At 40.2% G+C, this 25,358-nt stretch overlaps 1 protein-coding gene across 1 annotated transcript; it reads left to right on the forward strand.

The window, feature by feature from the left end:
* Window positions 1-226: 226 nt before the first annotated feature.
* Window positions 227-21,231, forward strand: LOC141134074 (uncharacterized). Its single transcript, XM_073623661.1, has 2 exons — window positions 227-1,328; window positions 20,742-21,231. Exons 1-2 carry the CDS (start codon window positions 227-229, stop codon window positions 21,194-21,196), a joined length of 1,557 nt encoding a protein of 518 aa, XP_073479762.1. The 3' UTR covers window positions 21,197-21,231.
* The last annotated feature ends 4,127 nt before the right edge of the window (window positions 21,232-25,358 follow it).

A 25,358-nucleotide genomic window follows, 5' to 3' on the forward strand; every position in this document is an offset into this window, starting at 1 on the left:
CAAAAGTGTATAGCCAAATCCATTTTCCATTTTCCATTTTCCACCACGTCTCCAAATGAAACAAACTATATTTATGAAATTGCACATTTCTCATTACCATGCTTTCAAATGTTACTAAATTTCTACCCTATTAGTATTATAATCATTTATATAAACATTTTTTTAAAATTTCATTGCAGGTGGATTAAAGAGAAGAAATTGTGAAAGAGCTTTACAGCAAAGTATGATGGATGGAGCAGGTGAAAAGCCATTTTCTTGCACTGAGTGTGACAGATCTTTTAGAGCAAAAACTGCTTTAATTATTCATCAGAGGATTCACACAGGGGAAAAACCATTTATGTGTTCAGAATGTGACAAGAGTTTCTCACGAAAGGATCATCTTATTCAGCATCTGAGGATTCACACAGAAGAAAAGCCATACCATTGTTCTGAATGTGATCAAAAGTTTTCTCACCTTAGTTCATTCACTGATCACAAGATGATTCACACAGGAGTGAAGCCGTACCAGTGTACTGAATGTGACAAATATTTTTACAGAAAATCAATGCTCACAAGACATCAGAGGATTCACACAGGGGAGAAGCCTTTCAGATGTTCAGAATGTAACAAGTGCTTCCCAGAAATTTCCCGTCTTTATACACATCAGAAGATTCACACAGGAGAGAAGCCATATCAATGCTCTGAATGCAATAAATCTTTTAACAATAAAGCTGATTTTAGGAAACATCAGAGGATTCACACAGGAGAGAAGCCTTTCAGATGTCCAGAATGTTACAAGTGCTTCTCAGTAATATCCAGTCTTTCTAAACATAAGAGGATTCACACAGGAGAGAAGTCTTTCAGATGTCCAGAATGTTACAAGTGCTTCCCAGAAAAATCCAGTCTTTCTAAACATCAGATGATTCACACAGGAGAGAAGCCATATCAATGCTCTGAATGCAATAAATCATTTAACAATAAAGCTGATTTTAAGAAACATCAGAGGATTCACACAGGAGAGAAGCCTTTCAGATGTCCAGAATGTTACAAGTGCTTCTCAGAAATATCCAGTCTTTCTAAACATCAGAGGATTCACACAGGAGAGAAGCCTTTCAGATGTCCAGAATGTTACAAGTGCTTCTCAATAATATCCAGTCTTTCTAAACATCAGAGGATTCACACAGGAGAGAAGCCATATCAATGCCCTGAATGTAATAAATGTTTTAGAAGTAAATCAAACCTGAATGTGCACCAGAAGGTCCACACAGGAGAGAAGCCATTTAAATGTTCAAAATGTGCAAAGTGCTTCTCACAAATGTCAAATCTGACTCAACACTTGAAAAGACATAGAGAAGCTATTTAGATGTTCAGAAAGTCCTTAGTACACATAGAAAAATATTCTTGTGATCAGAAAACTTACAGGAAAGAGGTTGTGTCCTTGTTCTTAAAAATAAAATGTTTTACAATCATGGACAATATCAAAAAAACCCACACATAAGAAAATAGAACTAAATGTTCAAATCTGATTAGAGCTTTAGAAGGCAGATACATCTGATTCAACACCAAGGGATTCATCAGAACCACTGTGAAAATAAACTGTAATTACTGTATACTATGAATAAACATTTGGATAACAGATCTAACGATTTATGTGAATATGTTGAATGTGGGAAGTGTACTGAAAGTTTATTGAAAATGTTCACTGCAAAGGATGCTTCCCCCTCCTAAGAATGTAATTGTCATGGCAATCAAAAGTGACTTGACTTAAATGTATCTGCCAGCTTTACAGGTTAATATCAGGCAAAATCATTGATAAATATGCACCTAGAATAAAAATGGTCAATAGTCCTTGAATTTATGTTTCAAAAAGTTGAATTGCAAACTGAGGCCTCATTCACATGGACCAGTACACTGTGAATCGGTTGTTTGATTATGCATCCAGCTGTTTTTGGAGCTGCCGGGAGCTGCATGCAGGCAGCCCATGTAAGTCTAGGGAGGTGCAGCATCTGTACAAACACAGCCACTCCTCCTAATGTAACAGGTAGGGATGAGATAAACTGTCCCTGGTCCTGCGTTTGGTTTAAACAGTGTTTTGATGCTGAACCCCACTAAAATAATTAGTTGAATCAGTTAAATCAAAAATGCCAATTTTCTGGGTTAATAGGCAAAGGGTTTAAAAAAATAAATTGCATGGAGGAGAGTACTGCCCTGGGGAACATGTACAAGTACAAAAAGAAAATTAAAGAATTCTATTTGGCCAGGTACAATGATATATTTTTTTTTTTTTTTTTTTTAAGTACTGACATTTTCAAAGAAAAAATGGTTTTAAATTGCCAACAAATGAAATCTCCCTTCTGGCTTCCATTTAAAGAATACAGAACACAAACCCGTTATGCCCCGTACACACGGTCGGACTTTGTTCGGACATTCCGACAACAAAATCCTAGGATTCTTTCCGACGGATGTTGGCTCAAACTTGTCTTGCATACACACGGTCACACAAAGTTGTCGGAAAATCCGATCGTTCTGAACGCGGTGACGTAAAACACGTACGTCGGGACTATAAACGGGGCAGTGGCCAATAGCTGTCATCTCTTTATTTATTCTGAGCATGCCTGGCACTTTGTCCGTCGGATTTGTGTACACACGATCGGAATTTCCGACAACGGATTTTGTTGTCGGAAAATTTTATATCCTGAGAAACTTTGTGTGTCGGAAAATCCGATGGAAAATGTGTGATGGAGCCTACACACGCTTGAAATTTCCGACAACAAGGTCCTATCACTCCCGCAGGGAGTTATTTTAAAATAAAAGGAAAACTCCACTTGTTTTAATAAAAATTAATATAATACATATATGCAACATTTAGTGATAAAAATGAAATAACGGAAACCCTTTAACACAATATAATCTAAATGTTTGACTCATTAAATTGATGTACACTGCAGATATTACAACTGAACATACTCTTGGCATACTCTCTACAATGGAAATTTTTTTTTTTTGGAAGCTTTACCCCCATATGGCTCAGTAAAGCCAAAGAAATGCAACTCTAAGTGAGTAACTGACTCTCACATGTTGTGAACTGGAACCCAGGGTGCTCCACAGATTGTCTGAGATTCAGTGACATGCAAAATCCAAAATATTGCTGCACTCCTTGGTATCTTTATTGAAGCATAAAAATCACAGGTATGAACAAGGAACAAGAAGGGTAACGCGTTTTGTGCTAAAGTCAGCGCTTACTCAAACCTCATATACACATACATTGCATGAAATACTGCATATATATGAATGATACAAGTAAGCATGGTGTGGCAATTAAGCAATTGAACAATTAAACAATAAATTAATTAGAAATGCACTCCCACTACACTAATGAGAGCCTATGCTCCTTGCCTTACCATACTAACATGTCATACAACACATAAATTAAAAAACAAAAAAATCACAAACAAAACAGGAACACAAATCTCCTCCAACCCATCACCCACCAACACAGATCTAGCAGAAACTGCTGGATGACCATGTGGGAGGGCACATAAAGCAGATATTCAGCCAACTACAGCAGGACACCCTCACAAACTAAGTGCACATAACGTCACAATATGAGAGATAGACATAATGTTGTTTCCTCCTCTGACAGGCTGTGTGTCTAACAAGCCATTCACAGCATGCCAGACAGCCAATGGTGACCTATAACAACTAATACAATGGTTTGGAAAACATCAAAATATGCTAGGTGAGATAGAGTGTCCGAAAATTCAAAAACAAGCAATAAATCCATAAAAACAATGTTTTTTTATGGATTTATTGAAGAATAAAAGATAAACAAAATCAAAATACCGTATTTATCGGCGTATAACACGCAATTTTTTCCCCTTAAAATCAGGGGAAAATCGTGGGTGCGTGTTATACGCCGATCCCCGCCGTTCTCCGCTGATTTTTTGCGATCGCGCCGACATACACATCCGAGTGTACAGATTTAAATATGGCGCCGGCGGACTCGGCGGAGCAGAGCGAGCGCCGCCGAGATACACATAGCCGAGAGTACTCGGCTCTTCTCGGCTCCGCTTACAGTCACACCCAGTCCCGCCCTATGATGGACATAACACAGGTCCAATGGCAGGACTGGGCTTGACTGTGAGCGGAGCCGAGAAGAGACGAGTACTCTCGGCTATGTGTATCTCGGCTCCGCCCAGTCCCTTCGATCTCGGTGGCGCTCGCTCTGCTCCGCTCACAGTCACACCCAGTCCCGCCCTATGATGGACATAACACAGGTCCAATGGCGGGACTGGGCGTGACTGTGAGCGGAGCCGAGTACTCTCGGCTATGTGTATCTCGGCTCCGCCCAGTCCCTTCGATCTCGGCGGTGCTTGCTCTGCTCCGCCGAGTTCGCCGTCGCCATATTTAAATCTGTACACTCGGATGTGTATGTCGGCGCGATCGCAAACAATTGGCGGGGATTGCAAGGCTGCACTGGGGCAAGGCTGCACAGGGGCAAGGCTGCACTAACAAGTCTGCACAGGGGCAAGGCTGCACTGACAAGGCTGCACTGACATGGCTGCACTGGGGCAAGGCTGCACTGACAAGGCTGCACTGACAAGGCTGCACTGACATGGCTGCACTGGGGCAAGGCTGCACTGACAAGGCTGCACTGACAAGGCTTCAATGACACTGAGAAGGCTGCAATGATGGGCATTTAAATGTAAGTTTTTTTTCCCTTAAACTTACCTCCTAAAATTTTTTTTCCTTAAAATTCCCTCCTAAACTTGGGGTGCGTGTTATACGCTGATAAATACGGTAATCCAACAAAAAATTGACCCCTGGGAACCCTATACAAAAAAGGTACAGTTGGACAAAAGGAATGGTACAGTTGGACGAAGAAGGAATAATCCCTGTATGGGTCCATCTCCCTCCAGGACAACCATCTATCTAGATCTCTAAGCCTGTTTGATTCGATGTCATTAACATTCGAATCCACCTATTCTGGTAAGAGTATTCCGTCTATTTCCACCTCAAGATTTCCATGCTGATGAACCACACACTAGAAGATTCTCCACCCACACTGGATTGTTTACCTATTGCATTGTGGGACTTCATCACTTACGTTGCTCGTACTTATATCACAGTGGATAATATTCACGAGTCATTGAACTTTATTTGTATACATTATACCTTTTTTTTGTTACAGTGGACAATATCCACTGATCACTGAATTTTCATACACACTGAATATTTTCCACTGATCACTGAATATTCATACACACATATTTTTGGTTTTGCTTACTCTTTACGCTACATTTCCACATCAGTCTATTTTGAATATTTGTCACATTCGCGTGTAGCTGCTTTATGTTTTTCACATTTGGTTAGCGCGGTGTTACCACTGTTTACATTTGACTTAAAGCTGCCTGCCTGTGATATTAATAGGATCAGAAGAAGAACACCAGCACTTCTATTCAGGTAGCTATGGGTGCACACTGTGCAGGGTACACAGTACACTAACTGTAAATAATTAAAGCTGCCTGCCTGTGGTATTAATAGGATCAAAAGAAGAACACCAGCAATTATCTTCAGGTAGCTATAGGTGCACACTGTGCAGGGTACACAGTACACTAACTGTAAATACTTAAAACTGCCTGCCTGTGGTATTAACATGATCAGAATAACACCAGCAATTGTCTTCAGGTAGCTTTAGGTGCACACTGTGCAGGGTACACAGTACACTAACTGTAAATTTTTAAAGCTGTCTGCCTGTGGTATTAATAGGATCAGAAGAAGAACATCAGCACTTGTCTTCAGGTAGCTATAGGTGCACACTGTGCAGGGTACACAGTACACTAACTGTAAATACTTAAAGCTGCCTGCCTGTGGTATTAATAGAAACAGAAGAAGAACACCAGCACTTGTCTTCAGGTAGCTATAGGTGCACACTGTGCAAGGTACACGGTACACTAACTGTAAATACTGTAAAAACACTTGCCTGCCTGTCAGTATATTAGGAAGAGAATAACAGGAACGGATCTAGCTAAACTGAATACAGTGTGTGTATATATATATATATATATATATATATATATATATATATATATACACGCACACACAACACCTGGGATGCCCCCTGAGCCATAATTGGCCAAAGCCACCCTGGCTTTGGCCAATTACGGCTCTCTGTACAGACGGCGCTGTGATTCGCCAAGCATGCGGGTCATAGTGCATGCTTGGCCAATCATCAGCCAGCAATGCACTGCGATGCCACAGTGAATCATGGGCCGTGACCCGCCACTTGAATTTGGCGTGAACAGCCCATAACATTCGCAATTCAGCGAACGGTCGAGCAGGCGATGTTCGAGTCGAACATGGGTTTGACTCGAACTCGAAGCTCATCCCTAGTCCCCACACAATGTAAAATCACAATGTCCCCAAAATAGTGTCCCCAAAACACTGTCCCCACACACATGTCCCCTCACATGTCCCCACATGGTAAAAACACCTGTTCCCCTCATATGTAACAGTAAAATCATATGTCCCAATGATCATCTGCACACATATGTCCGTGATCATCTGCGCACATCTGTACATGATCATCTGCATACATATGTCCATGATCACATAAACCAATATACACTTAACGGGATTTTTTTTACCAAAGACATGTAGCAGAATACATTTTGGCTTAAATGTATGACAAAATTAGATTTTATTGGATTTCTTTTAAAACAGAAAGTAGAAAATATATTTTTTTTAATTTACGCTCTTTTTTTCGCTTATATCGCAAAAAATAAAAAACGGATTTGTGAATAAATACAACCAAAAGAAAGCTCTATCTGTGTGAACAAAATGAGGTCTTTTTGACCGCAGATCTCATATTTAAGAGGTCCTGTCATTCTTTTTTTCTATTACAAGGGATGTTTACATTCCTTGTAATAGGAATAAAAGTGACACAATTTTTTTTAAAAGAACAGTGTAAAATAAATAAGTCCCGCTGAGCTCGTGTGCAGAAGCGAACGCATACGTGAGTAGCATCCGCATAAGAAAATGGTGTTCAAACCACGCACGTGAGGTATCACCGTGATCGGTAGAGCAAGAGCAATAATTCTAGCCCTAGACCTCCTCTGTAACTCAAAACATGCAACCTGTAAAATATTTTAAACATCGCCTATGGAGATTTTTAAGGGTAAAAGCTTTATCGCCATTCCACGAGCGGGCGCAATTTTGAATCGTGACATGTTGGGTATCAATTTACTCTGCGTAAAATTATCTTTCACAAAAAAATTGGGCTAACTTTACTGTTGTCTCTTTTTTTAATTCAAAAAAGTGTATTTTTTCCAAAAAAAGTGTGCTTGTAAGACCGCTGTGCAATTACGGTGTTACAGAAAGTATTGCAACAACCGCCATTTTATTCTCTAGGGTGTTAGGAAAAAAATGTATAATGTTCGGGGTTCTAAGTAATGTTTTCTAGCAGAAAAATATGTTTTTAACTTGTAAACAACAAATCATAGAAAGAGGCTTGGTCCTTAAAGTGGAGTTCCACCCACTTTTACAACTCTTCAGCATCCCTCACTAAACTGTGCACTGTAAACGAATTGGATATATTTTTTTTTTTTCTCAGCACCTACTATATATCTGATGTATTCATTTTTCACTTCCTGCTCCCTGGCCGCGGCCCATCGCATCATTTCCTGTTTGCAATGCCTTCTGGGAAGGGGCGGCAACTTCCTCTGAAACTGCCGTTGCTATGGAAACCTGACCTGAAACCTATTACACTGCTTGTGCTGCACTGAGCATGTGCGAGATCTGCAAGGATGAGATCCAGGAAGAAATGCAGTCTGGCTTCAGCCACGGCCTGCTGTAAGTTTATAAAATAACAAACTACTGCTATAAACTAACAAAACAGACCTTAGTTTACAGACTAACTTTACTAGAATACATTAAGCTTGTGTATTATAGGGGTATTTTTATTTAAAAAGTATAATTTCAGCCGGAACACCACTTTAAGTGGTTAAAACCAATTTCCAAACAAATCTGTGGGAAATGATTAAAGTATTCTGCCTAGTGCCTGCAATACAATCTAAATAGTATTACGTTCAATTTATAAAGCTTTACACAAGGGTAAGACTATTTATTTTCAGCTTTGTGACTGTAATTTTTACTTCCCATTGGTCGCAGTTGAAAATAACTTTTTGAAAATAAGGATCCTTCTCCTGGTTTTTTATCTGTTTGATTTGGGCCTATATTGTTGAGCCTCTAATGTTCCACTGTAAAATATATTGCTCTGTGTTTGGAGTCCAGTGTGTCACTAGAAGCTTTGCCCCTGTAAATCCCAGTTACTATATACATGAACATATCAGGAATATAAAGTGAATATATATAAATAATGATGCTGCGCAAAACCTTAATAAACAATGTGAAATTGTGACCACTACAATTAACACCATTTCACATTGTTTATTAAGGTTTTGTGCAGGATCATTATTTCTATATATTCACTTTATGTTTACTGGGCGATTTGTGATCACCAAGAGATTTTGCAGCAATTCCACCTCACATTTATTTAATAGCGCAGAAGTCCTTTTATTTATATATCAGGAATATATATTGTGTTTTAAGTAAACAGCATAGTTTTTATTAAAAATCCTCAGTGGAGGAAAATATATGTTAATTAAAGCCTTATTTTGTGCTGCTGGTAAATTTACTAATGAAGTGGGGCCCCTTCCTGCCACTTCACATGCAATGCATAAGTATTTCATATGGAGATGACAGCTGAGGATTAAGCACACTCCCTGTGCCCCCCCCCCCCCCCACCATGTAACCCAGGTTTTCTGCGCCCATCGTCCCACCCAGGACAGGCATGGTAGGTGCCACAGGGTAGAGGAGAGAGATGATGCGAGCATCTGTTCTCTCTCTTCTCCTTCCACTTACTGACCTGGGAGAAAAAAATCACTTCTGGGATCCCATGCCACTTTTCCAGCCAGTAGATCCCACTTTTGTGTCACTTTCTGAAGCACATTGTACTGCATTAGATTAATTGGAAGACATATGAGACAAAAGGGGTCTTTTAGACCCCTGCTTTTTCATTAAAAAGAACCTGTCACATAAAAATCATCACATATGGTATTATAGATACAGTATAGCAGCAGCCGGAGTGGGGATTTAAGCCAAAAAAAACCACAGAATGCAAATACCAAGTATACTATAACATGAACTGTAAAGTCACAAATATCTACTATTATCTGTATACCCTCCACAGCTTCCTCTGTCGTTGATATTACAATCACAGTATCATCTCTTATAAATGCTAATGATGTGCAAGCCATGGATTTCACATTTACATTCCCTTCTATTGTCTTCCCTCCAAACCTTCAAATGTTAATGATCGTGTCACCTGACTAAGAGCAATAACAAATAATAAGGTGGAAACACACCTTACATTGTTCTGATCTTAATTAATTCCCTTTAGCCAATCCAATGCTGCCTCATGTTAGTGAATGGGGGTGAAGTGAATATAAGGTAAAGCAGAACTCAGACAGGTAGAAAGATTACTGGCAGTTAAGGAGCAGCTGAAGGATCCCAATATTATACCATACCAGGTAAGATATAGAACTTTCCATATACATTTTTGTTCTTATAATTTTTTATCAAATTGAATAGTCCTTGTCATTTGCATCTGGGTGTTGTATTATTGTATTATTATCCCTTTCATGACTAAGCCTATTTTTGAAATTTGGTGTTTACATAAAACTTAGAATCTGTATTTTTTGCTAGAAAATTACTTAGAGCCCCCAAACATTATATATATTTTTTTAGCAGAGAATGTAGAGAATAAAATGGTGATTGTTGCAATATTTTATATCACACGATATTTGTGCAGCAGTGTTTTAAATGCAACTTTTTGGGAAAAGGGACACTTTCATGAATTAAAAAAAAACAAACAATAAAGTTACCCCAATTTTTTTATATAATGTGAAAGATGATGTTACGCCGAGTAAATAGATACCAAACATGTCACGCTTTATAATTGCACGCACTTGTGGAATGGTGACAAACTATGGTACCTAAAAATCTCCGTAGGTAACGTTTTAAAATTTTTTACGGTTACCAGGTTAGAGTTACAGAGGAGGTCTAGTGCTAGAATTATTGCTCTCGCTCTGACGATCGCGGCGATACCTCACATGTGTGATTTGAACACCGTTTACATATGCGGGCGCGACTTCCATATGCGTTTTCATTGCTGCGCGAGCTCGCGGGGACAGGGGCGCTTTAAAAAAATGTTATTTTTTTTCTTATTTATTTTATTTATTTTTATATTTATAAATTGTGTTTAAAAAAAATTTTTTTTGATCACTTTTATTGCTGTCACAAGGAATGTAAACATCCCTTGTGACAGTAATAGGTGGTGACAGGTACTCTTTATGGAGGGATCGGGGGTCTAAAAGACCCCCCGATCCCTCCTTTGCACTTCAAAGTATTCAGATCGCCAAAAACTGCGATTCAGAATACTGTATATATTTTTAAAACCGGCGCCATTGGTGGCTGAGTAAACGTGAAGTGACTTCATGACGTTGCTTCCGTGTTTACGATTAGGAGGCTGGAATGAAGCCGCTCATGGCTTCATTCCAGTCCGTCCCCAGCCGCCGGAGTTGGGCGATTGGAACGGGAGGCCCGGTAAGAGCGGCGGGAGGCCACATCGGTTTGGTATAACTGGATAGCCGATCGCCGGCTCTAAAAAATAGTACCTGGATAATGCCTGCAGCTGCGGGCATTATCCTGGTATAACCCCGGAAAGCCGAGTACGCACATCTGCGTACGCTCGGCGGGAAGGGGTTATGCTGTATTACATTATTATATTTAATAATGTATTTTCCTAATCATTAAGTCCCAACTTTCAAAACATAAGGAAAGATTTATTATTCAAAATGTATTTTTTTCTACACTGAAAAATACTGTGTATTGCCTTTCGAAAACTTGTCCAATGTATTATATAAATTATCTATATAAAAAAAATTGAGCTTACAATAGCTCATATTTTTTTTATGTGGATAATTTATATAATTAAATACCTGAAGTGCAATTTGTTTATTTAACTATCTGTGAATAGAAATTGTGCAAACAGAATTTTCAATTATATCTAAAGCCAAAACATTTCTTTTGATGTTAGATAGTGTGATAATGTGAAATGGTAGAACCCCTATTTTTTTTATTGCTGTCAGTGACCAAAAAAGAGAAATTCACCCTTTTTACTTGTCCTGGAGACCATTGTCAAAAGAATAGGAAATGATAGGAAATCCAAAAATGTATGAAATGTATGGTTAATATTGGAACAGGAGGTCAGGGGAAATATTCCAATGGGGCAGCTGACAGTGATAACTATCTAAGAAGGATTTCCTCTCACTTTGAAGATATTTTATCTTACTTATTGTTGTATTTACACTACAGGAAGTGATTGTACAGTAAGTAAATATATCTTTTGGAAATCTGACCAGATAAAAATGATAAGGGTTCTAGCATTCTCTATGCTATCCGAAATGAAAAAAAATATATAGATTGCAATTAAGGGACTCGTGCATGGACAGCCACCTAATGTTAACATAGTTCCATGTCTTTTTGCATTTGATAGACACCTTTAAATGCCCCTGTGTGATCTTGGTTGTACCCCCCTGTTTTGAAGTTGCAGGCCTCCTGATTATCTCTTCCTGTGTTCCACTCTATGCTTCCATTTGGGTGGGGTGTACAGGATCCACGGATTCATCTGGGGTTCCATTTGGGTTGGACCCTTGAGCTCCCTGGTTTATCCATGTGGGCAGTTAGAGTAGTTTGCATTTATTCCTTAGTGGTTTCCTGAGGAAGCCCAAGAGCAAAACATGTTGAAACCACCAATGCTGATCGTTCATATGCAGGAAATGTGACAGATGAAACTTTAATATAACGCATTACATGCATTTGTTTTGGGATACAAATGCATCATATTTATGCAGTTTTCATTGGTTTAACAATGTCTGAGTTGTAAATGCAACTGTATGTATTAATAGTGATTTTATATAATACATACACCTTATACCTTTTATATACTGTATACATACATTGGCACCTAACAAGTGTCTACAAGTCTCTGTATACCCTCCACAGCTTCCTCTCTCATTGATATTACAATCACAGTATCATCTCTTATAAATGCTAATGATGAGTGCAACCCATGGATTTGATATTTACATTCCCTGCTATTGTCTTCCCTCCAAACCCAGCTCATTTGTAATTATGCAAGACAGTTGTAACAGCCCCACAAGATAAACACAATCAATCAAAAAATCAAACAATGAACCGCAGCTTTCTCAGTAATGACATGAGTCAGCAATAGAAGGGTACATTTAAAAGCAAGATTAGTGCAGGTCCGCAATACTCTAAAGCATGTAATGTAGTCCTCAATACAATATTAAATAGGTTAAATATGTTTGTAATCATGTATGTTGTGCAAATATGCAAAGTAAACGAATATGTGTATTTATATTTCCTGGACCTCCCCATGTCAGCCTACTATGGGTCAGCTCCGCCCCCTATGACCCCACCAGGACCACCTCTTTTCTAGCCCATAAAAGGGCGGCTGTCTGCCCACACCAGTGTTCTTTTTTCATCCTCGCTCCGGACGCCTTTTAAAGTTTGTTTTTTCTCTTCTCCATCCATCCATCCTGTCGGGTTCAGCCTCTCCCGATTCAGAAGACCCCCCCATATAGGCTGTAAATCTCCTGAGGAGGTGGGTTCCTGTGGTGCTGGGATTGTATGGTATAGTATAAATGACTGTGTATTACTGGCAAAGGTCACTGGCAGTATAAATGACTGTATATACCTTCGTTAGGCAGGTGCTGGCACTCTCTCCTTCCATGTATTTGTGTGTTCATGGTTTGGCTCGCTGGGTCTTATAGTTCACCGTCTCCACATGTACTCCTTTCAGGAAGCTGAGCAGGTGAGGTCAGAGGTAGCTTCCTCTTTGGGTTGTCTAGCAAACACCAGAATGCTCACTGCTGATTGCAGCAGCCTCTGTCCTCTAGGCTGATCTCAATCTCCAGCTGGTCAATCTGCTTCTCTGCTCTGGTAAGGCTCCTTCTAGGTCTCTCATTACTTTCTGCTGTGTTACTTGTCCGTCAGAGTATTTTTATTATCCTGTACCTTCTAGGACTGGGGAATTTTGCCTGCCTGCCTGCCTAGCTGCCTTAAGCATCGATGATTTGGATGGAGAAGTTTATTTTAATTGTAGTTTATTTATTTATTTTTTAAAAGAGAGCACATCCTCTGTATTTTACAGAGAGAAGGGCCCACTGCGAGATAAAGTCCCGCAAAGAGGTTCCAAATCAGCATTTCAGCTTTAAAAGCGTAAAGAAGGGACTAGACATGACAAATCGCAGAGTCGCATGCAGCTGGATAGATGCCTGTTGTCGCAGCATTCCAGATCTCCCTCGCTCTTACCTCACTTTAGTCGCTCGGACCCAAGCCAAGAGAGGTCAAGACATCAGACGGCTCAGGACAATGCTGCGAAAGCACGCCAGGTTAAATCCTACATTTAGCACGCAGTCAAGGAAGGGTTAAAGAGTGTTTCAAGGAATCCTGCTCATCCTGCTGTATCTTCACCATCTGCAGATTCAGATCATGTGTTTTCAGTGCGTTTTAACTCTGAAGTTGATAGCGATTCGGATCCATCTGAATCGCATACGTTTGATTTTTGCACTGGTTCCCCCCTTGGTGGAGGCTGTTAAGGAAAGAATTGTCGCCTCCAAAGAAACAGCAAAGATACTACACGTATTTAAAGAAATCGTTACCCTCCTTTCCATTTCATTTCTGAAATTAAAAAAGTAATTGGCGATGAGTGGGGGGGCCTGAGAAGAAGCTCAATGTGCATAATGGAATATCGAAGCTGTACCCCTTGGGACACTACGCCTAAGGTGGATGCTTCATTATGTATATTCGCCCACCACATTACGCTTCCGCTCTAGTATTCGGTCTCTTTCAGGGATCCTATGGATCACAAAATAAACGCAGACCTAAAAAGGTTGTATAGTTTGGAGAGCAGCCTGCAGACTGGCGGTAGCACTCACTCTTGTGGCAGCAGCACTTGGGCTGGGTTCGCACCTGTGCGTTTTTTGGTGCTTTTTGCGGATTTGCACTACCGTCCGTTTATCATGGTCTCCTATGGAACACGTTCTGTGGTGCGGTTCTGCGGAATGCGCTGGGAGTGCATGGGTGTGAATCCAGCCTTAGAGTGTGGGTAGCGGAGCTGGTGGATGGATGTTTGGATGAAAGTCTGGCAAGTGGCAGTTCTTCTCCTTTGCAGACTGCTGTAGAGTTGTGGCTGAAGTGGCTGTCGACCAGTTCAAGATGACAGCAAAGTTAATGGCTCTTTAAGACACAGCAGGCCTTTTGGTTTAACAAGAGATCCAAAGAAGGATTCAGAGAGGCCAGGGCTTACAGACAGTTTTACAGACAATGGAGGGGAGCTGGTTCAACCTTCTAGAAACCTTCCAAGCCCAGGGCCAACAAAGCTCCTGGGGCTGTTTCCACTGCTGCATCCCCAGAGTTGCGCGATTTACACTGTGACTTTGCTGTGCGATTTGTGATGCGATTTAATTCGACCTGTGAAAACCATGTGAGAACAAGTCGCACAGATGTTCGAACAAAGTAGTGCAAAAACCTTTTTTGGAGTCGCTGTGACTTAAGTCGCACCAATTAGAACAGGGACCATTGAAATACATGGGTTTTGACTTGTCATGCGACTTCGCATGTGTCAGGTCGCACAACAACTTGCAGTAGGTGAGACAGAGCCTAAGGCTTCAAATAAGTCCTTCTGAAGCTGTCTCCGCTTAACCCTCTCAAGTAGGAGCAATACTACCCTAATTCGGGGGGGTTTGGGCGGACAAATTACATGATGCCTGGATTGTAGCCGTCATTTGATCACGTTATCGTCTCGAGTTCAGAACAAGGCCCCCTCAGACCTTGTTCATAGAAACTGGACTTCCTACGAATTTGGAAAGGAGGCAATGTTTGCAAGGATATATATGGGAGCTGTTGGCAGCAAGGGCCATCTTCCCGGTTCCAAGGCACAAATTGGGTCAAAGAGTATGTTCCCCCTCTGTTTTTGGTCCCAGAGGCTTCAGGGGGTTTCGGACCAGTTTTTGACCTCAAAGTCCTGAATTCTTACATGAAGGTTCCACCATTCAAAATGGAGTCATTGGAAACTATAGTTTCGGTTGTGGAGTCAGGAGACTGGATGGTTTCCATCGATCTGGCGGATGCGTATCTTCATGTCTCTATAGACACATCTCACCATCGCTTTCTCAGACCTTCCATGGAAGGCTTTCATTTTCATTTTTAATCTCTCCCATTCAGTCTCTGCACGACTCCGAGAACGTTTTTTAAAGCTACTGTCTGCTGCCGTTGCAAATATTTCATTATCTAGATGACATGCTACTTCTGGGTCCGTGAAATGAGCTCCTTCTAGTTCATGTGAATTCACCTGCAAAACACTAACTCGTTTCGGTTGGTTGATCAACTTTCGGAAGAGCCAGATGCATCTGACCCAAATGTTGGAGTATTTAGGAGTACAATTCAACACGGATCGGGGTCGTGTTTTTCTTCCTCAGAGGAAGGTCCAGGGGATCCAATCTCAGACAAAGCAGTGATGGCCAGGCCTTCTATGATGCTGAAGGAATCCATGCAGTATCTGGGGGTTTTATCAGCCACAGGTCCTGTAGTCCCATGGGTCTGGTGGCACAGAAGGAGTTTTAAATGCAACTTTCTTCTTCAGTGGGATCATCTGCCAATTCCGATAATATGGTCCCTGGTTGGTGGTCAGTAGCTCGCAATCTTTCGAGCGGAGTTCCGTTGAAGGCCTCAGAACCAATAGTGGTGTCAACCAATGCCAGTCTGGCAGGCTGCAGGGCACACTGCCTGGGATAGCAGGTTCAAGGCCAATGGTACTTTTGTGGGGCGAAGAGTTCAAATTTCCTGGGATTGGATGCTGTCAGAAGCGCTCTTAGTGTTCCAACCTATGTTGCAAGGTCGAGCTGTCAAGATTATTTTGGACAACAAAGCTGCGGTGGCTTATGTGTCTCATCAAGGGGGCACAAGAAGTCACCCTCTCCTTCAGGTGGCATGTCAATCTTCTTCTGCACAGAGAAGAATCTCGGCTCTCTTACAGCATCTTAACTCCCAGGGCCTGGCAATGTTTTAGCAGATCGCTTGAGTCAAGGCTTTGGGGATCACAACAAATGGGGCCTCAACCCCAAGTACCTACACAAGATCTTCAGGATCTGGGGGACGCCTTTGATAGATCTTATGGCATTGGAGAATTGTCAACTGCCTTGCTTCTTCATCTAGACCTAGTAGGGTGCTCTGTCCAGGTCTTGGAACTTCCCCTTGGTGTATGTGTTCCCGCCGCTTCCATTGGCTCTCAAAATCCTGCTGAAGATTCAGCGAGAAAGGGTCACAGCAATAGTAGTCCTACCTTACTGGCTCAGGGAGCTGTGGTTCCCTCTGGCTTGGAGGATAAAGTTGGGCTCACCAATCCCTCTGCCTCCTTGTTTAAATCTCCTTCTGCAGAGTGGGGCCTGACACCCGAACCGCAGGAGGATAAAGTTGATGACATTATTACAGGATCATCAGAACGAATGTAACCTATCACCAGATCTGGAATACTATGGAAAAGGGTTGGGACCTTGGATCTCCTTCAGTATCTAACATTTTGGAGTTTCTGCAGAGTAGTCTCCAATGGTTAGCTTATAATTCCCTGAGGGGTCAAATCCCTGCCTTGTCAGCTATGTCGTGTACAAGATATGCTCTACATCCGTTGGTGATCTGATTTTTTTTTTTTTAGGTGCAGCCATAGAAATCAGACCTCCATTAAAATCGTTTTTTCCAAAAGAGGACTTAACACTAGTCTTGGGAACATTGCTGGTTCCTCCGTTTGATCAAGCTTTCTCTTGTTCATTATTTCTTTTAACAGTTTTTTGTTTTTTACTAGCCGTGGCCTCGGCCAGAAAAGACTCCAAGTTGTGCACCTTCTCATCTAAAGAACCATATTGTTTGGTGCTCCCAGACAAGATAGTCTTTAGGCCAATACCGACCTTTCTACCTAAGGTGGCCACATAATTTCTTATGAACTGGGAGGTCATTCTCCCAGCCTTTACACAGCTGATGATGAGTGGAGTAGGTTAGACCTGGTCTCTGCAGTTTCAACCGACCTGAAATGGACTTAAAGGGGTTGTAAAGGTAAAAATTTTTTCACCTTAATGCATTCTATGCATTAAGGTGAAAAAACTTTTGACAGTACCGCCGCCCCCAGCCCCCCCGTTTTACTTACCTGACGCCTCGAATCTTCGCTCCTCGTCCTCGTCAGCTTCATTGCAGCTCAGCCTGGTCGCTGATTGGCTGCAGTGGATGGATTGAAAGCAGCGCAGCCATTGGCTCGCGCTGCTGTCAATCACATCCGATGACGCGGCGCGCCGGGGGGCGGGGCCGAGTGATACAGCGAGCGGCTATAGCCGCCGGCTGTATCACGGGAGCGCGCCCGCAAGCACTCACCACCGTGCGAGGGAGCTCGCATGAAGGTGGTAAATGCTTGCGGGGAGGAGCTGAAACAGCCGCCGAGGGACCCCAGAAGACCAGGTTCGGGGCCACTCTGTGCAGAACGAGCTGCACAGTGAAGGTAAGTATAACATGTTTGTTATTTTAAAAAAAAAAAAAAAAAACATATTTACAACCCCTTTAAAGCTTTGGCAAACAAGATCAGCTGTAGGTTTTTCTCAATGGGGCCTAAAAAGGGTATGCCAGCAACATCCAGAGTTGGGTCTTCCTGGTTTTGTCAAGACCATGCATATTGCATACAAAACGCTGGGCCTTCCTCCTCCTTCAGAGATCAAAGCACATTCGACGCGGGGTATGGCAGCATCCTGGGCATACGCAAAGGTCGCCCCTGAGGTAGTTTGCAGAGCAGCAAGCTGGAGCGTGCCCAACACCTTTTTATTAGGCATTACAAGCTTAAAATGGCTTGTCCGCCTGAGGAAACATTTGGCTCTACAGTATTACGGCGGCTGTTGCCCATTAAAAATTTTGTGTAACATTGCATTGAGGGTTTGGCTTATTTTTTATTTTTTTGTCTTCCCTCCCTTCTTAATATTGCTTGGTACATCTCATAGTAGGCTGACATGGGGAGGTCCAGGAATAAGGAAAATTGTTGTCCATACTTACCGTAATTTTCCTTTACTGGATCCTCCCGATGTCAGCCGGAGGATTCCCACCCAGTTTTTCCATTGCGAGGCACGTTTTTTTTTTTAACACTGGTGTGGGCAGACAGCCGCCCTTTTATGGGCTAGAAAAGATGTGGTCCTGGAGGGGTCAGAGGGGGCGGAGCTGACCCATAGTAGGCTGACATGGGGAGGATCCAGGAAAGGAAAATTACGGTAAGTATGGACAACAATTTTCCTTAATACTGTGCAAACATGCAGTTACAGTATAAAATATTCACATATGTATTAGTTTAAGTGAATAAATTAATAATAAGTAAAAAAAAAAAACTGATTAATGAATAATTATATAAGTGGTATATATTATCAACAATATAAAGTGCAACTGTGTGTGTGTGTGTGTGTGTGTGTGTGTGTGTGCGCAGATATGAATATGTAAACTGTAGGACCAAATATTATAAGTAGTAAATCTCAAAAACCTCCCAATATAATTCAAAGTGCCAGTATAATTTACCAAAAATAAATTTGTGCAATGTCTTTTATACATATAATGGCTCTTTAAGCCAATTAAACACCCAGTGTTTAAAGAAAACACTGGGTGTTTAATTGGCTTGAAGAGCCATTACATGTATAAAGGACATTGCACAAACTTTTTTGGGGGAAATTATACTGGAACTTTAAATTATATTGGGAGGTTTAACTTATCAATTTTGAGATTTACTTCTTATAATATTTGGTGTCACAGTTTACATATGCATATTTGCGCACAAACACACACGTTGCACTTTATATTGTTGATAATATATACCACTTATATAATTATTCATTAATCAGTTTTTATAACATATTATTGATTTATTCACATATAAAATATTCATATACGTATTAGTTTAACCGCATGGTTGCACAGTATATATAATTACACATATTCGTTTACTTTGCATATTTGCACAAGATACATGATTACAAACATATTTACGTATTTAATATTGTATTGAGGACTACATTCCATGCTTTAGAGTATTGCAGACCTGCGCTAATCTTGCTTTTCATTTTACCATTCATTTGTAATTATGACAGATGTCAATATTTAGGTGCACTTAATTCTTTTTTGCATATCTAGTGGACTTAGGCTCCATTCACATAAAGTTCACACACTGTTAAAATGTCAAATCGCACATCAGCTTGTTTAGGTTGCATTAATTTCAATGGCACCTAAAAACATGGGGCAATTCTGCCGCAATTGTTGCGCACCAAATCGCACTGCAGTCGCACAAACCAAATCACGCCACACGTGTCGCCTCGAAAAATTTCAGATGGCAGAATAGGCCTGCCTTTTTAGGTGCCACGCTGATTTGCGATTTTACATTTTAACAGGGCGTTTTGAAATTGTGGTCAGAATTGCTGCAATTCCACCCGTGATTCAAGACGCCTATATGTAAATGAAGCCTTAAAAACGTTTACATATCATATCATGTTTACATATCATTACATCATATAATTTTTTTTTTTTTTACTCCTATAAGATTTTCCACATTTCCCATGCTCAACTTCCCTGTGCACTGCAAGCTCACTAAGGGGCAAAGATAAAAAAGCAGTGCCACACAATTCTGTTGAGCGACAATCATGGCAAAATCACACTGCATTTGGGGTGAAACAAACTATATTTCTGAAATTGCACATTTCTCAACACTGTGAATGCCTGTGTTCTGACAAAATGTCACACCCAGCAGAATATCGAACCACATCACTTCCTGTGACATGGAATCAGCTGCTGCAGAAAAACACATGCATTTCGCATGCGCACTGCGTCATCTGGGCATGCGCAGTGCCTCATCGCTGACGTCAGGACACTGCATGTCAAATTCGTCGACCGAAGGCCATGTTGCTACACCCCGCACTCGGTGAGCCTGCAGTCAGAAGGCGGCAGCGGACATCTTTTTACACCCACCCAAGTCTTGCATTTCACACTTATTTTTAGCACTAATCTGAGCTTATATAGTGAAATACTGTATTTTCAAATCAGTCACACTCTTTTCATGTTGAATTTTAAAAGCAGTGGTGTTCTGTCAGATTAGCAAACCTGTCAGATCTACAGGATTTCCACTGCTTTTAAAATTCAACATCAAAACAGTGTCACGGACTTCTAAATACAGTTTTGCAGTATGTAAGCTGAGTTTACTGTTAAAAATAAGTGTGGAATGCAAGACTTTCGGTGAGTGTAGCAAGATGGCTGTCGGATGACGAATTTGACATGCAGTGTCCTGACGTCAGCAATGACGCACTGCACATGCGCTGATGATGCAGTGCGCATGCATAAGGCATATGGTTTTCTGCAACAGCTGATTCCACGTCACAGGAAGTAACGTGGTTCGATATTCTGCCGGGTTCGACATTTTGTCAGAACACCTGCTTTCAAATGTTACTAAATTTCTACTCTGCTAGCATTTAATTTACTTATATAAACGTTTATTTCAGGTGGATGAAAGAGAAGAAATTGTGAAAGGGCTTTAGAGCAAAGTATGATGGATGGAGCAGGTGAAAAGCCATTTTCTTGCACTGAGTGTGACAGATCTTTTAAAACAAAATCTAATTTCATTTATCATCAGAGGATTCACACAGGAGAAAAGCCATTTATGTGTTCAGAATGTGACAAGAGCTTCATACGCAAGGATCGTCTCATTCAGCATCTGAGAATTCACACAGGAGAGAAGCCATACCATTGTTCTAAATGTGATCAAAAGTTTTCACACCAAAGTTCATTGACTGAACACAAGAAGATTCACACAGGAGTGAAGCCATACCAGTGTACTGAATGTGACAAATATTTTTACAAAAAAACAAATCTCACAATTCATCAGAGGATTCACACAGGAGAGAAGCCTTTCAGATGTTCAGAATGTAACAAGTGCTTCTCATGCATGGCTCATCTTACTCGACACATGAGGATTCACACAGGAGATGAAGCCATATCAGTGCCCTTAATGTAATAAATATTTTAGAAATAAATCAAACCTGAATGAACACCAGAAGGTCTACACAAGAGAGAAGCCATTTAGATGTTCAAAATGTGCAAAGTGCTTCTCTCTAAAGTCAAATCTGAATCAACACCGGAAAAGACATACATAATGAAGCCATTTAGATGTTCAGAAAGTGCTTAGTACAAAGATTTACTCCCCTTCCTGACCAGGCCATTTTTTGTGATATGGCACTGCATTACTTTAACTGACAATTGCACGGTCGTGCGACGAAGTACCCAAACAACATTTACATTTTTTTCCCACTAATAGAGATATCTTTTGGTGGTGTTTGATTAATACTGCGGCTTTTATTTTTTGACCTATATAAAAAAAAAGATCGTCAATTTTGAAAGAAAAAAAATATTTTTTGCTTTCTGCTATAAGACATATCCAATAAAAAAAAGAAAAAATCTAATTTCTTCATTAGTTTAGACCAATACTTATTCTGCTATGTATTTTTGGTAAATAAATTCCCTATAAATTTATATTGATTGGTTTGCGCAAACGTCATAGCATCTACAAACTATAGGATATTTTTATTTGTTTATATTTACTAGTAATGGCAGCGATCAGCGACTTATAGAGGGACTGCGATATTGCGGCAGACAATCGGGAAACTAACTGACATTTTTGACACTTTTTGGGGAACAGTGACACTAATACAGTGATCAGTGCTAAAAATATGCACTGTCACTGTACTTATGACACTGGCTGGGAAGAGGTTAAACATCAGGGGTGATCAAAGGGTTAACTGTGTGCCTAGCCAATGTTTTGCACTGTGTGGAAGGTGCTTTTACTAGGGGAAGGCATGGATGCATGTTCCTGCTTTACAGGAACACAGGATCCATGCCTTCTGTACTGACAGAATGCCAATCTGCCTTGTTTACATCTGTTCTGGCTCTGTGCCTAATGATCAGTGGGTGTCGGCAGACATCGAGTATATGGTACCCCATAGATCAGCTCCCGCTGTGTATAATCACAATGGCAGTGGGTTGCCGGTGACGTGCATGCGTTCCCCAGACCCAGAAGTGTTGGATCACGCACCTAGTATGTGATCCGGTGAAGCAGAGCCACCTTGCCCAACTATTTCTATGTTATACTGGCGGCAAGTGGTTAAAAACAAAAATGTTTTACAATCAAGGATAAAAAAATGTTACAATAGCGCAAAAATACTCACACATAAGAAAAGGAAACTAAATGTTTCAAATTAATCAGAGCATTAGACAGCAGACACATCGGATTCAATGCAAAACAGTTCATCAAAGCCACTGTGAAAATACATTTTAATTACTGTATATTATGAATAAACATTTGTCAAAGCGATATATATCGATTTATGTGTATATGTTGAATGTGGGAAGTGTGTACTGAAAATTTATTGAAGTTTTTCACTGCATAGTATGCCCCCCCTCTGCAAGATGGCTGAGAATGTAATTGTCATGGCAATCAAAAGTGACTTGACTTAAATGTATCTGCCAGCTTTGCGTTAATATCAGGCAAAATCATTGATAAATAGGCACATAAAATAAAAATGGCCAATAATCCTTAAATTTATGTTTCCAAAAGGTGAATTGCAAACTAAAGCCTCATTCACACAGGACCAGTATACTGTGAATCAGCTATTTGATTATGCAGGCAGCTGTTTTTGGAGCAGCTGGGTGCTTCCTGCAGGCAGCCCATGTAAGTCTATGGAGGTGCAGCATCTGTACAAACACAGCCACTCCTCTTAATGTAACAGGTAGGGATGAGCCCAACTGTCCCTGGTCCTGGGTTTGGTTCAAGCAGTGTTTTGATGCTGAACCTGAAACCCACTGAAATCAACTAGTTGAATCAGTTATATCAAAAATGCCCATTTAATGGACTAATAGGCAAAGGGTTGTAAAAAATAAATAGCATGGAGGAGGGCACTGCCCTGAGGAACATTTACCAGTACAAAAAGAAAATTAAAGAATTCTATTTGGCCAGCGGCAGTGACTTTTTTAAGCACTGACATTTCCAAAGAAGAAATGGTTTAAAATTGCCAGCAAATGAAATTTTACTTCTGGCTTCTATTTTAAAAATACAGAACATTGACCCCTTTGAAGGTCCCCCAGGGAGTTATTTTACAATAAAAGGAAAACTTCACTTGTGTTAATAAAAATGTATGTAATACATATAAAAAACATTTAGTGAGAAAAATGAAATCACAGAATCCCTTTAACATAATATAATCTAAATGTTTGACTCATCAAACTGGTGTACACTGTTTGCAGATATTAAAACTGAACACACTCCTGCCATTCTTTCTACAATGGAAATCAAATAATTTTTAGAAATTTCTACTCCATATGGCTGCAGATGTTCCCACCACTGCATTGCACTTGTAGGTTGCTTTGGTTTTACCATTCAGTTCATCCCAATTCAGCTTGATGGGGTGTAAGTCTGGAGACAGTAATGGTCATTTCATGATTTTAAGCATACTCTCATCTCCCTTTTTTCTAAGGTACTACTTGATGGCATACATAAACCACATAGGATTTATTTAATAAAGGCAAAAAGGCTGTTCACTTTGCAAGGGAATTTTCTCTTAGCTTGGTGATTGAGGTGAAGTACTGCTGCCTTCCATTATCCCGTGGTGTGCAAGTAAAAATACTGTTCTTTGGTTTTTTTTTTTGGGGGGGGGGGGGGGGGGGTTCCTGGCATTGTGTATGCTTTGCAGAGGGAATTGAAAATTGTCCTCCAGAGTGAGCAGCTTATTTGCCTTTTACAGTTATATAAGCTTTGATGGTTGTGCACATTTCGCAGACACCGTTTAGTGGTAATATTGTATAAGCACTTTTGGATCAGCGCAGTGACATTTCATGCAATATTAATTTCCACCTAACCTATGGTATAGGACTCTTAACTGCAGCAGATCATATTTTTTTTTTAAATATTATTATAATTTTTGCATTGGTGACACACTTTTTCACTTTTATTAAATCTTCAATTAATGCATAAGTTTATATTAAGATTTTGGACACTTTTCTTATCCCATCAATTGAAAGGATGTTTGGTAATGATGACATCATTTTTCAGGATGTTTCCTGATGCAGATGTTTGTTTTAGAACTGCAAAAACAGTTGTGATTGACTACAGTTTTCTTTATTTTTTTATTTTTTTAAGTGTTTCTTAAAGCCAGAGGGTTGGCATGTTAAATGAAAATAGTTTTGAGGCATCTCTGTGATTAGTTTTTTTTCTACAAAATTGAATGGACATTTTCCAAGAGTGGTGATTCCATACTTTTTGCCAGGGGTTGTACTATCCAACAAAATGTAATGTTCCGGAATCCTTTAAACATACAAAAATTCTATCTAACAAAATATAGGAAGATTTGTTGGATAAAACCTTTTGAAAGATTGAAAAGCTAAGTTAAACAGTAAATTAGCAAATAACTCACAGGAATGAAAGTACTGCATGTTTTTGACTTTTTGTGAACTGAGAATTCTGTGTTCAAACATTTTCAGTCACCTTTTCTGAATACTATATTTGATGTATAAAGGATATTGAAATTGGATTTGGAATGTTGGAGATGTACACCAATCAGCCAATACTAATAGAGAACTCACCGCTGCTCAACCTGAACAGTCCATAAAAGGTGGTAAAAGCAACCGGTGACGCAGGTGACTGCCATAATGAAAGTCTTGAAGTATATAATGGCACTCACTTCCAGGATTGCATTAAATTACTTTATTCAACACAGGATAAAAACCTACAAGTACATGCCTTAGTCAAACTTATCAGCCATAACATATAACCACTGACTTGTAAAGTGATTAATATTAAATAACTCCTGACAATTGCATCTGAAAGTGGAGGGATATATTAGACAGCAAATAAACATGTTTTTCCTGGCAAAAATGGTGCAGGAAAAGTGATGCTTCCTTCCAGTCTTCCACCACACATCATACAAACAAATAGATCTTGGTATGTCTACTAGTATCCCAAAGCGGCTACTTCCGCAACAAAAAGTCTGTCCTAGGTATGTTTCTATAAAAATATCAAATTTTATTGGGCCCAACTTAGGGACATATTACAAAAGTTAATAAAGTACACCTAAATGATAAAAACAGCTTCACTTTATATCCTCCTTAAAGTGGAGTTCCACCCACTT

Source organism: Aquarana catesbeiana, linkage group LG03 (genome assembly GCF_042186555.1).
Source record: "Aquarana catesbeiana isolate 2022-GZ linkage group LG03, ASM4218655v1, whole genome shotgun sequence".
In the NCBI taxonomy this organism is placed as follows: Eukaryota; Metazoa; Chordata; class Amphibia; order Anura; family Ranidae; genus Aquarana; species Aquarana catesbeiana.

Coding starts and splice junctions, on each gene's coding strand:
- LOC141134074 (XM_073623661.1), top strand. CDS start 227: ATGGATGGAGCAGGTGAAAAGCCATTTTCTTGCACTGAGTGTGACAGA. Junction 1,329..20,741: donor TCAACACTTGAAAAGACATA/GAGAAGCTATTT, acceptor TGATGGATGGAG/CAGGTGAAAAGCCATTTTCT.